A 14,935-nucleotide genomic window follows, 5' to 3' on the forward strand; every position below is an offset into this window, starting at 1 on the left:
GCTGGGAGGTCGGTTTTGGGTAGAAAAAGGTGCCCTCCACGACCTCGTCAGCTCGTCGTGCACTTCCGGGAAGGGGGGGGGGGGCAGGTGGGCGTGGCTGTGATATTATTAGCAGCGCCCTGAACCCAGGAACCAATCATCTAGCCGTGAGGGCTCAGGGGAGGGTGGAAGTTTCCACTCCAACCCGACACACGCGGCGGCCCGGGCAAGCATGGCGGTCATCTCACCATCAGCCTCAGACTGAGTCGAGTCCTCGGCATCTGACATTGCCAGTACGCTCCCCGATGCAGCGATCGAGCACACATCCGCTCCGGAGCTCCAAAAGGGACACCAAGCTGGCCCTGGGGCGAGCTGGTCTCCTCTCGGAACTCGCCAGGGGCAAACGAGCGTGCTGAGGAATGGGAGCCGCGCCCATTGAAGCCCCCAAATTGCCTCCAGCGCCAGCCAGGCCAGCCTCGTACCCGGAGGTAGAAAGCATGGCGTGGGGGGTGGCTAGAGTGGCTTTCCCCCGTAAGAAGGAAAGCTGCGACCGCAATGTTGCCATGGTCATATTCTCGCAATGAGAACATGAACCATCCACGAACGCTGCCTCAGTGTGATTATGACCCAGACACGTGAGGCAGCGCCCGTGGCCGTCGGAAGCGAAGAGATAGCGACCGCATCCAGGAATCACACAAAGACGCAAAGGCATCTTGAAAAAGACGCATCTTTAAAAAGGCGTTCACGTCAATGTGTTTGCTCTAATAGAGAAAATATACTCTTTGCAGGAATATAAACTCTCTTAGCACTGTCGAAGCGCCCAGGGGCATAATCTGCACAGATCTGTGCAGAAGGAGAGAAAAGCCGCTGGAATGCGCCGTATATCCAACAGCAAACGCTTCTTGGGAGGTGAATGGACCGGTAGTGGAAGACAGCTTGCTGACACACAACCGCTCTGCTCCGAAGAAAAAATCTGAATGAGTGGTTGTGAGTAAAAACATGCATCAAACATCCAACCCAGCCTTGTTTTTTGTTTTTTTAGATATAGAGCCAATAACCTATAAACTAGGAAGTCTTAAATAATACCTAAACTAAAGACTCTGCTAACTAAATTCAGCTGACTCGATACATGTGTTAACAGACTATGATAATGACATACTCGGACAACACATTGTTTCCTAGAGCTGGCAGAAAATATCAAAACAGACGCAAGCAGCGTATCTATCAACCACAAATAATATAGTTATATTAAATTACCCGTGATTGTCCAGGATTTGCCAACTGACGGTTATCCATCTTCATCTACCATCGTGCGACTGAGCAGCAGCCATCGGCGTTGCATTAGTGACATCACCTCCCCTCTTCGAATGATTGGCTAGAGGAAGAGCTGTCGATCAAGAACTAGTGGACCAATAGGGACGCAAAACGCCCCCAGATTTACATGAAACTCTACTCACAAGTTTTGGAAAACCAAGCGCAGAACTTGGAAACAAAAGCAAAGAAAAATAAGCGTACAAAAAAAAATGGAAATATGAGCAAAATTGTCAGAGCACAAAAAACAGTAATATAACCAAGGAAAACATGATTTTGTTTGCTATTTTAATGACTTTTTCCAGCATATTTTAAATGTGTTTATATATTTTTGATTCATGCTTGTTATTTTTTGATCTGCGCTAATTATTTTGATCTGCACTTATTATTTTGATCTGCGCTTATTATTTATTTTTGTGCTTATAATTTTTTTTTATCTGCGCTTATTATTTTTTGATTCACGCTTATTATTTTTGGATCCGTGACCGTAATACTTTTGACGGGATTTTGATCCCAGAATCCTGAGGTGCCGTGGATTGTGGTGTCACCATCGCTTTAGTTGAGCCACGATATGTCATCGACATTGCATTTAACAAGGTCAACTCTAATTTTGTTTTTCCACAGAATGCTTTCACAAAATTCTCATTTTACAGCATGTCTACAGAACAGTGTAACGCACCTGTTGGATGACTATTAGAAGGTAAAAGTGTTGTAAAACTCAAGAGCTTGTAAATTGGAATTTTATAACTTGTACATGTATTTATTGTACAAGCAAGTCAAAAGTAAAAGTTTCCTTTTGGCCCGTACCATGTATTGTGTGTCCAAAGACGAGATCCACACAGTCCATTTTCATTTCATGTCTCTATCCTTTGTTATTTACAGTCAGTTGGTGATCAAAAAATAAAAAATAAACATTCATTCTTATCATACATTACATGGATGAGGGAAAAAACACTGTACAACTTCTCTCTTGTTAATGTGCGCTCATTCAACTGTAAACATTTGCTGGCGGAGCTGCCGCTTCTCTTTAAGAGACAATACCAATTTAGTGCTTGTTCTACATATCAATGAAAACTCAGTGTAAATCGCACAAGTGCATCTAGTAAACAAACATGTAACAAAATGTAATTATGTAGTTAATTCATAAACATTTAAAGGCACAATCATACATTATGAAATATTGAAACTTCAGAAAACACTGCAAATATTAAAGAAATACAAATATGCTTGTGCCGCATCGATGTAGGGGTAAATTGTTTTGTTTTATCATAGAAGATTTGATGTAGTAGCACTTAAATTATTATTTTTATAATATAATTATTAAATAATTGTTATATGTGAAATTCTATTTTCATTATTAGGTTCCAACCTTGTGAATATCTGTTAAAAAATTGTATGAAATTTTAAACAGTGATAACCACTCATGTATTAAAAATAAAATTTCATGACATCATATAAATTAATAGAATGTGAAATTTGTACTTTTTAAAAATGCTAAATTGTGATTAAAATGATCAAAAGTGAAATATAAAATGAAATGTACAATCTCGCATACTATATTGCATGAAGTCATATAAATGAAAACTATATATGTGTGAAGATGCCCCCTTCTCAGTTTTATTAATATATTTCTTAGTTTTCAGTTGCATTATGCTTATGTCATCAAAAGTCTGGGGAGTAAAAACAAATTTACTAGCCAATGGCGATTCTTTCTATATGTCCATAGAGGACTGGGAGGCCTACCTTAACTCCGAATATTCTTTTAATATTTTTTCATTCTTTTCCTCTATATATTATTTGGCCCTCTGGAATACTTACTGTAAGTCTGATTGGTCAATTGCCGCATTCTATGACCAAATATGTTTGTACTGTTGTCACAGGCTAGCTTTACATCTCTCATATCACTCCACCGTCTCTTTCTTTTCACATAATATAATTTAAACTAAAATCAATAATTCAAATCCATTAATTTATTTATTTGGCAAGCAGTCATGCATTAAGCGGAATAATGTACAGTCATCTGATCATTTTGACAAAACAAACCCCTCCAAGCTGCTGATGTTGTGTCACACTCCATCAGTTCGGCCTTTCCGTCTCATTCCCTTCAGTTTATCACAGCCTGCATCTACAGTATCCAGTCCATCTCACATTATCTGTTGACTGTTTCTTTGTTATTTTTCTTGGATCTCCTCTGTCTTCATTCTTTCACACCTCTACTCTTCTCAAGCACTTTGCACATCTGTCTCTCTCTTTCAGTCTGTCAGCTTGTAAAGCAGCCTCTCATCTGTCTCTCTCTCACTCTGCAGTCGTCTGCCACTGCCTCGGAGACCTGTTCATAGATCTTCCTCTATTTTTGTGTGACACCCTCCACTTACTGACATTTCAATTGTCATGCTTTCGATCTCTTTGCTGTTTTGTTGTTTCTTTGTCCTTGGCATTCACTCCGTAAGAGAATTTGACAGCAGGAGGAGTGGTTATCAGAGAAATAGACACAGACGTTTAAAGTAACTGATTTATTGAATGCAGAGACAACTGTAATGGTGAATATAACATGCAAAGCAGCAAACAAACTTTTAAATGTCAGCTGAAATGGATCCACACAATGCACCCAGGCGCTTAAATTCTTAATAAGCAATGAGGTAGATTAGCACCAGTAGGTCAAGCTCGATTTGATTGGACCCACAGTGCAACCACACCTCATTAGTCTACAACAATACACAGGTACAAAGGACGAAAAGACTTGAGAAAATGCATGCAGATCTCTGTGTATGTCGGTAAAACATAATACAAAAGATTTAAGTCTTCTGAAAATCACATGCTGACTTATGGAATGTAAATGTGCTCTTATAAAAAGCAATGCTTGTGCCACCTGGTGCTTAATGGCAACAGATCTGACATATGTAGATGAAATGAACTTGGTGGTATGTCATTTAATCTGAAGGAACAAACTTCACTTTTTATTGTAGGAATCATTAATTCAATATCCCCTGTACTGTATAGTTTGCACATTATTAAATACGAATGTGAAAGCAACTGAATAAATTAAGGACGGGCACAATATTCGCCAGTTAAACAACCATCTTAGTGACATTAACTATTTTAAACTTGACAAGCTGTCTTAAAAATGCAAAAAATCAGCCTGACAAAATGCAAGAGCTGAAGACATTCATCTGACAAATACTTAATAGACCAACAATTATAAATAGTGCTGACGAAACATGCTCCATAGAAACTGTCCCATCTCTCAAGTACTTGTGCAGTCAAAATGAACAAAATGCACATCCCTTAACCTCCTGAGACCCGAGCGTGACAGTTGTGTGCATTTTCCATTTCCCTTCTTGATTTGTAACTAGTACTAAACTAATAAACATGCAAAAAAATATATATTTTTTTTTTTACTAAAAATTGATGTCCACATATGTGGACAGCTGGACTAAGTTGTGAAATTGTAAATAATACCAAGCTATAGAATGTCAGATTTTTTCAGGAGTGTTGGTTATTCATGTTTTTGAGACATTACAGACATATCAGCTGCTTTCCTGTAAAGCTGCTTTGGAACAATGTCTATTGGGAAAAGCATTAATAAAAAACTATACAAATGAAAATGATTTGACTTTTATGTTACAATGGATTTTTCTACTTTAGCAACAAAACCTCAATGTTCTCTCTTTGCACTGTCCAACAAACAAGTGATGGCCATTGCTGAAGAATTTTACCAATCAGAAATTAGCATAATTATTTCTGCTACAATTAATGGCCAGCATTGTGTATTTCACTGCCAACCATGTTCAAATAAAATTATACATTATAAATTCTGAATCTAAGTACTGATCACCATTGTCCCATGTCTGCCAAACATGTTGAGTGGTCCAAACATCATCTGCAGCTGTGATCTGTGTCATATTATTTTGTCACATGACATCAACTTATGCGTTGCGTATAGCGAAACCAAAATACTATGTCCACGCATGTGTAAGCGGGATCGCACGAGGTTAAATAAATCACATATAAGATCCCACCTAACGAGAAGAGGAAGATAACGATAAGACGACATATGAAACATAATGAGAGTCCCCTGCTTGTGCCCAACCACAATATATCAGTTAGATGCCAAACGTGCTAATTAATGTTGGACTCAACCTGCCTAATTGCACTATTTTGGTAACTGTAATTGAAATGAAAAAGGACGTCCGTGAAGACCACCCAACATACCTCTTTTACTCCCCCTCTAGTGGGGGAAGGCTAGTGACAGATCACACATAAGAGCAAGCCAGTTGGACCCTTTCCTATTAACCTCCTGACCTTTCTGGGATGTCTTCAAAGAGGCTGATGATGGGATAAAAGCCACATGTGCTCAGGTGATTAGGGTAAAGGGCAAAGGATTAAAAGATACTAAACTGCATAGTGTGATTAGGGGCTAGTTTAATTGTATGGAAACAAGTCTCATTCAATAAATATTTAAAAAGAGAAGCAGTTAGGCCTTGGTTACTTGTCATTTGCATGAGATTTAATAAGCACATATCCAAAGTGACTTATGGCATCCAAACTGCAGGGACAGCTTCTTTCTGGACCATCCTGCCAATAAGAGCTTTACTCAAGTGCACAGTGATTGGCAGGGTTTAAACTGGGCCGGAATTACTTGGAATGGCATTCTGGCACCCTTAATTAAAATTAAAATAAAATAAGAAAATATTTATCAATCCATTGCATTCTGTGTGCATGTTCAGTTTTTGTTTGCTGTGGTGTTTGGGGACAAGGATCATAAAAAGATCTTAGGGTTTCAACATCTCTGTAGAGCCGAGAAGGGCGGGGCCAGGCTGGAATGAGACACACCCGGTCCCCAATCAGCCTGATGGGGCGCGCGAGGGATAAAGGCGGCCAGGGACGACAGTTCGAGAGAGAGAAAATTACAGACAGCTGTACTGTGTGTTTTTGGTTGTGTGTTTTGTTTAAATTGTTTAAATTATTATTTAAGTTGTCAAGCCGGTTCTCGCCTCCTCCTTTCCACTGAACCCCCTTACAATCTCCAAAATCCCAATCAAACCCTGGGGATGGGAGATTGATTGGTCACCCCTACACTGATTATTAGATCTTTGATATCTAGTCTACAATTTAAGTACTAATTTTAGGCAACATCATCATAAGGATGGTAATCTTTAGGAACCTCATGGTTCAAATTGATTTCTATTCAGGGAGTTGCAATCATTGATCAATGCATCTCTATTTTTTCTTTTCTGTGTAATTGAAATACCACAACAGAGCCATATAAACTTTCAAATAGCACGTCTTTTTTTAGTTGTTTTTTCCCCAGCCCTACAACTTCACCACTGACACACAAAGACCAGTTGAAAACGTTGACAATCCTTTCTTTACAAAAAACTTTTGATCAATGTTAATCAGCTCTGGCTGATTTACATGTTATGTTTGGAATGATAAATTAATAATGAGTAATAAAATAGAAATATAATTATAAATCATTCAAATTACATTTCCAATTTCCAAAACAGTTTTCCAAGAAGAATGATTTTTTTTAGCAAGAGAAAACGATGTACATTTAGGATTCATTTCATTCCACCGTGATTTTAACCCCAATAGTGGTCATTGGGAATGGTCACTTCTATTGTACCCTAAAGCCTGATTTATACTATAGAAGAAGTCAAACCTTTATTTCCTGGACAAACTAAAGCACCCGAGACGAACAAAGCTGTCGTTTATACCACACGTGACATAGTTTTAAAATGTCGTGGAAGGCTGTCAACTCTCTGGCGGATGACACATCAGGTAAGCTGTCTCGAGAGACGGGCTTCAAAGTTAACCATTTTAACAACCGTAACCTAGGTAACAACTCCTCAGCTGGCACGCGTGATTCTAAATAAAAATTGTCACGTCGAAACCACACCCACGATTAGTTTTAACCAATCAACAATGCTCTTCGACCAGCAGAGTTCTCCTAGGTCAAGAATTTCAGAGATGAATGTGAGCAGGAGAAATATCACCAAAGAACACATTGACAGAACAATAACGTTACTGCATTTAGGCATCATTTGTAGGTGAACAAAGCGAAGCCTGTTCACCCAGTAAGTGTAAATTAGCCTTTACTTAAAAAAAGCATCTGCAAAATGTAAAAATAAGTCAAATGTTTTCAAGCACCCTTGGCAAAACCTACGATTACACTACGCATGGCATCGTTTTAAAATAATTACGTTGGGGGTGACAGTAGGTTGTCAGCTCTCGAGCGGATGACTCATCAGTAAGAAAGCTGTCTTTGTTGTAACATTGTTTTTACAGCAGCCTCGGGTTTCAAAGTTATACATTTTTTATCTTAAGATGGTAACCTAGATAGCTACAACCTCCTCCGCTGGCATGCGCAATTGCAATAACTCTTCAAATAGCAGAGTTCTCCAAGATAAAGAATTTTAGGGATGTGCACGGACAAGAGAAATATCACCAAACGAACACCTTAGTAGAACAAAAACATGCATTTTGCCATTTTTAGGTGAACTAATAAAAGCCTGCTCGCCCAGTAAGTATTAAGTAGCCTTAAGGGTTAGCAACCACTGACCTGCAGGGCATTGTAAAGTAGCTGATGTTCAAACTTCTTGATTCCCAGTATCTGCTGGAACATCTCATAGAGCTGCTCCTTGCTGAGGATGAGCTCGGACACAGCGGTGAAGGGCATGCGTCCTTGCGGCCGCCGCTGGTCCTCTTCTCCTTTGTAGATGGCGTCATACTTTGTGATCCAAGAGCTGAGTACAGTCTCTTTGCTCAAACCATCGATCTCAGGTAGGCTACGAACTCGACGCTCAATATTCTTCTTGAAGACGTCACGGAAGTCACTGGCAGAGCAGCCTCCGCTTTGCACCATACGGGCAACTCGCTCGCTTTTCAGGAAGCCCTGGCAAAAAAATAAATATAAAAATTTAGCCAATTTTGGAATCTGACCGGGACAACAACAAGCACGTTTACATGCATGTTCTTGCACAGATTATGCTTAATAAGCCAAAAAATAATACGGTTATGCAAACCAGTTGGTCCTGGAGTACCCCCCAACACTGCACATTTTGTCTCTCTAATCTAACACAGCTGATTCATCTCATCAGCTCGTTCATAGAGGCTCCATGAGCTGTATTGGGTGTCTCAGATACTGCAAGTGAGACATCTAAAACATGTACTGTTGGGGGTACTCCAGGACCAGGGTTGGGAATAGGGATGTGCATAAGTAATTGAGTACCTGTTCCGCACCAGCTACTCGAATATTAAAAACACTAATTGAATATCACAAATAAATTTTCCTTTATGCATTTGCCTGCCATGAGCAATGCTGAATTACAGTTTTCCCTCTAAATCTCTCACCAAATCTCGCAATTACAATTAAGTCCACTGGGGTCGCTGTTGGAGTGTGTTGTCAAGGTGTTGAATGAGAGAAGATGATAAAATGGCTTCTGTGCTAGGGATGCTACCACTTGTTTTCTTTTCGATCCGATACCAATAATTTCAAGTCCAATATCGTCGATACCGATACCAGTACCGAATTTTGCGGTTTCTTGGGAAAAAATTGGTAATTTAAAATATATTTTTTGTCATAATTCAAGTCATTATTATTATTATTATTTTTTTTACATTTGTGAGCCTAAACATAAAATTATTAGACTTCTGTTTTGTTTACCCTTACAAAAATTAACCATGGTTTCACTACAGTAACTATAGTTTTTAGTTAAACCATAGTTACCACACAATTAACCATGGTTACTACTACAATATTACTTAGTAAAACCATGGTTTCAGCAAAAAAAAATAAATAAATAAATAAAGAAAGAAAAACAACAACACGGTTAATACAATATTGCTTTAGTAAAACCATGGTTAACTATTTTTTTTTTATTACTTAACAGTTACACACAAAATTTGAATTTACTCCAGAAGCTTTTTCTCTGATTTTCTATCATTACCTCTGCAAGGCACTGATCCCTCTTGTTTGAACGAGGCTTGTGATGGCACAAGCGCTTGTCTGCTTGTGTCTTTCAGCATGCATGTTAAGATGAGTGGAAGAAGAAATAGCTCTCATCCTTCAAGTATTTGCTAATATAGCCTAATCATTTTTATTTCACTTTGAAGCTTATGATTATTGTTCATGTTCATGGTAACCAAATAATAATATCCCTAGTTAAAAAAAAAAGTTAGAATCAATATTTTTGATACAACGTCAGTATCGATACTTTAGGATCGATCCGCCCATCCCTTGTCTGTGCTTTTAAAAGCAAGGCCTAGTGTAGCACTAGCAATAAATGTGATAGCCTTTATGTAGACTCAGAGTTTATATCTGTGCATCACCCTCATGCCATCAGTATTGGTTTCTGTGTAAGCTCCGGTTAAGAGCAAATGTTTATGACAGTGATTTTTAAATCTTTTTTTGTTTTCCTTTTTTATTAATGCATATTATTCATTAATTTTTTTCCCAAAAGAAAAGCATGTTCAAGTTATCTTATTTTGAAACCGTGCTTGGTAAAGTTTGTGAATAAAACTAAATATATTATTCACGTACGTGCCACACGTGTTATTTTTAACATGCATTTTAATTTACGAGTGATCGAGTACTCTTTTTTTTGTGGGTTAGAGTACTCGAAAAATACTTGAAAATGTACATCCCAAGTTGGAAAACACTGATGCAAATGCCTGTAAAAAAGATTCATTTATCAGGTAATGTCATAAACAGTCATAAACGGATCGGCACATCTAGATTTTTGCCCATTACCCCAGTTTCGCTCTGCATGTATACAATGGCGTTCTTACCGGTTTATCCAATGTGTGTACGTTTTTGTGATGTCAAAAGCATGATTTCAACTCTCATGCAAATGAGGTTTACATGAAGCTAAACAAGAACAAAATATTGTAATTTTGTACAAACATTAATGAGAAGGCCATCTGATGACAAACATCTAAGTTAAGTTGAAGGTAAGTTATATTATTTGTAAATGCAGATTTGCATTCAGTTTCAGTGCAGTTCATTTCCTGTGTTCGTTGATGCACTTTGAATTTATACCAAGGTACCAGAACATGGAATTGTACAGAGGCAAAATTTCAGTATCGATCCAACACTACGGCAAGCTGTACTTGTTTTATGTATATCTGGAGTCTTTATATGGACAGAACTACCTTGTAAAGGTGCTCTGATACAAAGATATAGTACCCAAGGAATGCATTAAAGTAACACATACAAATTCAATTAGAGCCACAAAGCAGCGGAGCAACATCTTAGTTTTAGGGAAGATAATGGTCCATAAGAAAGTGGTCCCACTGAGAGAGAAGCAAATCTGCCCACAAGACCATGAAAACACTTCACCACTTTTTACTTATTTCATTTTTTTACATTTGGTGACCTAGTGTTGGGGGAATCTGAAGTTGGTGAGGCACAACAGCAGCAGCAGATGGAGACGAATCACAGCTCCTAACCTCAAGAAATGAAGCAGAACAAAGACACTTCAGCTGCCTCATCTCAAGGAGTGGGGGAATATGTCTGTGTCGAAAGCGCAGAGAACTTGCAAGGCAAAAGAGAGAACAGAGCGCAACTGGATGGAACATATCAGTTATAGAGGGAAATTCCACTCAAATTGCTTTTACGTGGACACCAGTATAGACTACAAATTAAACACATTTCTTTCAGGCACACTGAGACACATTTGAGTGCATTGTAAAATAGCCAATATATGTGAAAATTCTATATTAATCCCATAAGTTGCACATTTATGGTACACAACATGACAAGTTCCTCATCTTGACTTATTTGGGACACATTCCACTCTCTGTATTTTTGCAGTAGCCCACTCCATGTTCCTTTGTTGCTTTCACATGTAAATAACACAAGGCAGTCATGCCCACTTAGGCTATATACCATGGTATGAATTGTATAGCAAAAGCTGACAAATTTTTATCATCACATGGTATATGTGGTCACATCAGCTAGCTTTAATAAGTGTCCATACAGTATCTAGTAATTACTCTTCCACTGTAATACACCTTAGGCATCAGAAGTGATGCATACAAAGATAACAAATGTTCTCAACTCAACTTGGTAAATACAATACAAGAAGGATGTCAGATACTAAAAGGCTTGATTGTGCAAAAGAAAAACGAGACATTGGAAATTTCAGACTAATTTTGTTTGTCCATGAATAGTTCATTTGTCCGATTCAAGGGCCCAGCACAGGGATGCATTTGTGAAAAATTGGCAAGAAACAAAGACATTGGATATCTCACAGTGTTTCTCAGAAAATGAATGAGTCAGTGAGTTAGTGGCTTACTTTCATGTAGAGAAAATTAATCCTTTCGCCACTCCCTTACATAAAAAAGGACGCAGAGGTGAGGTGACAGACAAGCTAGCATGCAGCGAGGCCTGCTCATTTCCTCTGTAACATTTAAAAATTGAATTAATCAGAATCAGAATGAGCTTTACTGCCAAGTATGCTTACACATCCAAGAATTTGTCTTGCTGACAGACGCTTCCAGTGCACAAACAATACAGCAACAAGAAAGAGATAATAATAAAGATAAAAAAATAGAATAAAAATAAAAAGTGAATAGAAAATAAATTATAGAAATACACAATAGGACAATATATATATATATATATATATATATATATATATATATATATATATATATATATATATATATATATATATATATATTTATATACACATACACACACATATATGTACAATACACAAATCCAAATCTGTTATATACAGAAGCAAGGGAATGTAATGGCAGAAAAGGTATGGTATGTTGGATAAATATAAACAGATTAAGCTGTGTATTGCACATAAATTATTGCTCAATGGGGTAGATTTAACTGTTCGTGAGATGGATAGCCTGAGGGAAAAACTGTTCTTGTGCTTTACGGTTCTGGTGCTCAGTGCTCTGTAGCGCCTGCCCAAAGGCAACAGTTCAAAAAGGTAGTGGGCTGGGTGAGTGGGGTCCAGAGTGATTTTTCCAGCCCTTTTCCTCACTCTGGAAGTGTACAGTTCTTGAAGGGAGGGCAGGGGGCAACCAATAATCCTATCAGCAGTTCGAACTGTCCTTTGTAGTCTTCTGATATCTGATTTCATAGCTGCACCAAACCAGACAGTAACTGAAGTGCATAGGACAGACTCAATGACTGCTGAGTAGAACTGTATCAGCAGCACCTGTGGCAGGTTGAACTTCCTCAACTGGCGAAGGAAGTACAACCTCTGCTGGGCCTTTTTCACAATGGAGTCAATGCGTGTCTCCCTCTTCAGGTCCTGTGAGATGGTAGTGCCCAGGAACCTGAATGACTCCACTGCTGCCACAGTGCTGCATAGCATGGTGAGGAGGGTCAGTGTTGGGGTATTCCTCCTAAAGTCCACAATCATCTCCACTGTTTTGAGCGTGTTCAGCTCCAGGTTGTTTTGACTACACCAGTGAGCCAGCCATTCAACCTCCCTTCTGTATACAGACTCATCGTCATCTTGGATGGGGCTGATGACAGTAGTGTTGTCTGCAAACTTCAGGAGCTTGACAGAGGGGTCCTTGGCGGTGCAGCCATTTGTATACAGGGAGAAGAGTAGTAGGGAGAGCACACATCCCTGGGGGGCACCAGTGCTGATTGTTCATGTGCTGGAAGTGAATTTCCCCTGTCTCACTAGCTGATGCCTGTCTGTCAGAAAGCTGGTGATCCACTGACAGACAGATGTGGGAACAGAGAGTTGGTGTAATTTAGTCTGGAGAATAGCTGGGATGATGGTGTTGAAAGCTGAACTGAAGTCCACTAAAAGGATCCTTGCATATGTCCCTGGTCTGTCCAGATGTTGCAGGATATGATGCATTCCCATGTTGACTGCATCATCCACAGACCTGTTTGCCTGATAAGCAAATTGAAGGGGATCTAGAAAGGGTCCAGTGATGGCCTTCAGGTGGGCCAACACCAGTCTCTCAATTGATTTCATGACCACAGACGTCAGAGTGATGGGTCTGTAGTCTTAAGTCCTGTGATTTTGGGTTTCTTTGGGACAGGAATGATGGTTGAGCGTTTGAAACAGCATGGGACTTCACAAAGCTCCAGTGATCTATTGAAGATCACTGTGAAGATGTGGGCCAACTGGTTAGCACAAGAGTTCAGACAAGTGGGTGAAACACCATCTGGGCCCTGTGCTTTCCTTGTCTTTTGTTTTCGGAAGACACGGCACACCTCCTCTTCACAGATCTTAAGTGCAGGTTGAGTAGCAGGAGGGGGGAGGAGGGGGGTTGCAGGAGGTGTTGATGTTTGTGTGACGTGAAGATCAGAGAGGGTGTGGGGTGTGAGATTGGACCTTTCAAATCTACAGTAGAACACATTCAGGTCGTCAGCCAGTTGTTGGTCCACTACAGTGTTGGGAGTAGGAGTCCTGTTGTTAGTAAATTGTTTCAGGCCACTCCACACTGATGCAGGGTCGTTACTGAAAACTTGTTTTTCAGTTTATCAGAATAGCTTCTTTTAGCTACTCTGATTTTCTTATTCAGTGTGTTCCTGGCCAGATTGTGCAAGATTTTATCCCCACCTCTGTAAGCATCCTCTTTTGCCTGACAAATCTGCCTGAGTTCTGCTGTAAACCACGGTTTGTCATTGTTGTATGTTAAATAAGTCCTAGTAGGAATGCACATATCCTCACAGAAACTGATATATGATGTCACAGTATCTGTGAGCTCATCCAGATTGGTGTCTGCAGCCTCAAAAACACTCCAATCAGTGCAGTCAAAGCAGGATTGTAGTTCCAGCTCTGCTTCATTGGTCCACCCTTTACAGTCTTTACTACAGGTTTAGATGATTTTAGTTTCTGCCTGTAGGTTGGAAGAAGATGAACCAGACAGTGATCAGAGAGTCCCAAAGCTGCTCTAGGGACAGAGCAATATTCATCCTTTATTGTTGTGTAGCAATGATCCAGTATATTTCTGTCTCTGTCTGGGCATGTAATGTGCTGTTTATATTTGGGCAGTTCACGTATGAGGTTTGCTTTGTTAAAATACCCAAGAATAATAATAACTGAGTCCGGGTATTGTTGTTCCATGTCTATGATTTGATCAGCCAGCTGTCGCAGCGCTGCAGTCACGCACGCGTGTGGAGGAATTTAAACACTCACCAGAATAAACAAGGAAAACTCCCGTGGCGAGTAGAAAGGCTTACAGTTAATGAAGAGTGCTTAGGACAGCACATCTTCTTTAACGTTGTTACATCTGTACACCAACTTTCATTGATGTAAAAGCATGTTCCACCACCTCTCGTTTTCCCCATTAACTCCACGATGCTCTGAACAGCTGAAAGCCCGGCAGATGTAACGCACTGTCCAGAATGGCTTTACTCAGCCTGGTTTCTGTGAAGCAAAAGGCAGCAGAGGTTGAAAAGTCCTTGTTTGTACAGGTGAGGAGATGTAGTTCGTCTGTTTTGTTAGGAAGAGAGTGGAGATTCGCTAGATGAATACTCGGCAGTACTGTTCGAAAGCTGCACTGACGAAGCTCGACCAGCATGCTGGTCAATAAACGTGTTTCAATGGCCGATTCTTAAAATTTTACACAGAAATTACATACTTCACCTTTTAGTATGATTATTGTATGATCAGTTAAAAGACTGTAAGTGGTTGTCCAATAATTCCCT

General features: G+C 39.5%; 1 protein-coding gene across 4 annotated transcripts in view; it reads right to left on the reverse strand.

Annotated features, from left to right (window-relative positions):
- LOC127436053 (calcium-dependent secretion activator 2-like) overlaps positions 1-14,935 on the reverse strand; it is a 225,334-nt gene that overhangs the window by 148,780 nt on the left and 61,619 nt on the right. For all 4 annotated transcript variants that reach the window (XM_051689966.1, XM_051689965.1, XM_051689964.1 and 1 more), the window contains exon 3: positions 7,853-8,185. In XM_051689966.1, the coding sequence (XP_051545926.1) occupies positions 7,853-8,185 (333 nt within the window). The remainder of the gene's footprint in view (positions 1-7,852; positions 8,186-14,935) is intronic.

Source organism: Myxocyprinus asiaticus, chromosome 46 (assembly GCF_019703515.2).
Source record: "Myxocyprinus asiaticus isolate MX2 ecotype Aquarium Trade chromosome 46, UBuf_Myxa_2, whole genome shotgun sequence".
Classification (NCBI taxonomy): Eukaryota; Metazoa; Chordata; class Actinopteri; order Cypriniformes; family Catostomidae; genus Myxocyprinus; species Myxocyprinus asiaticus.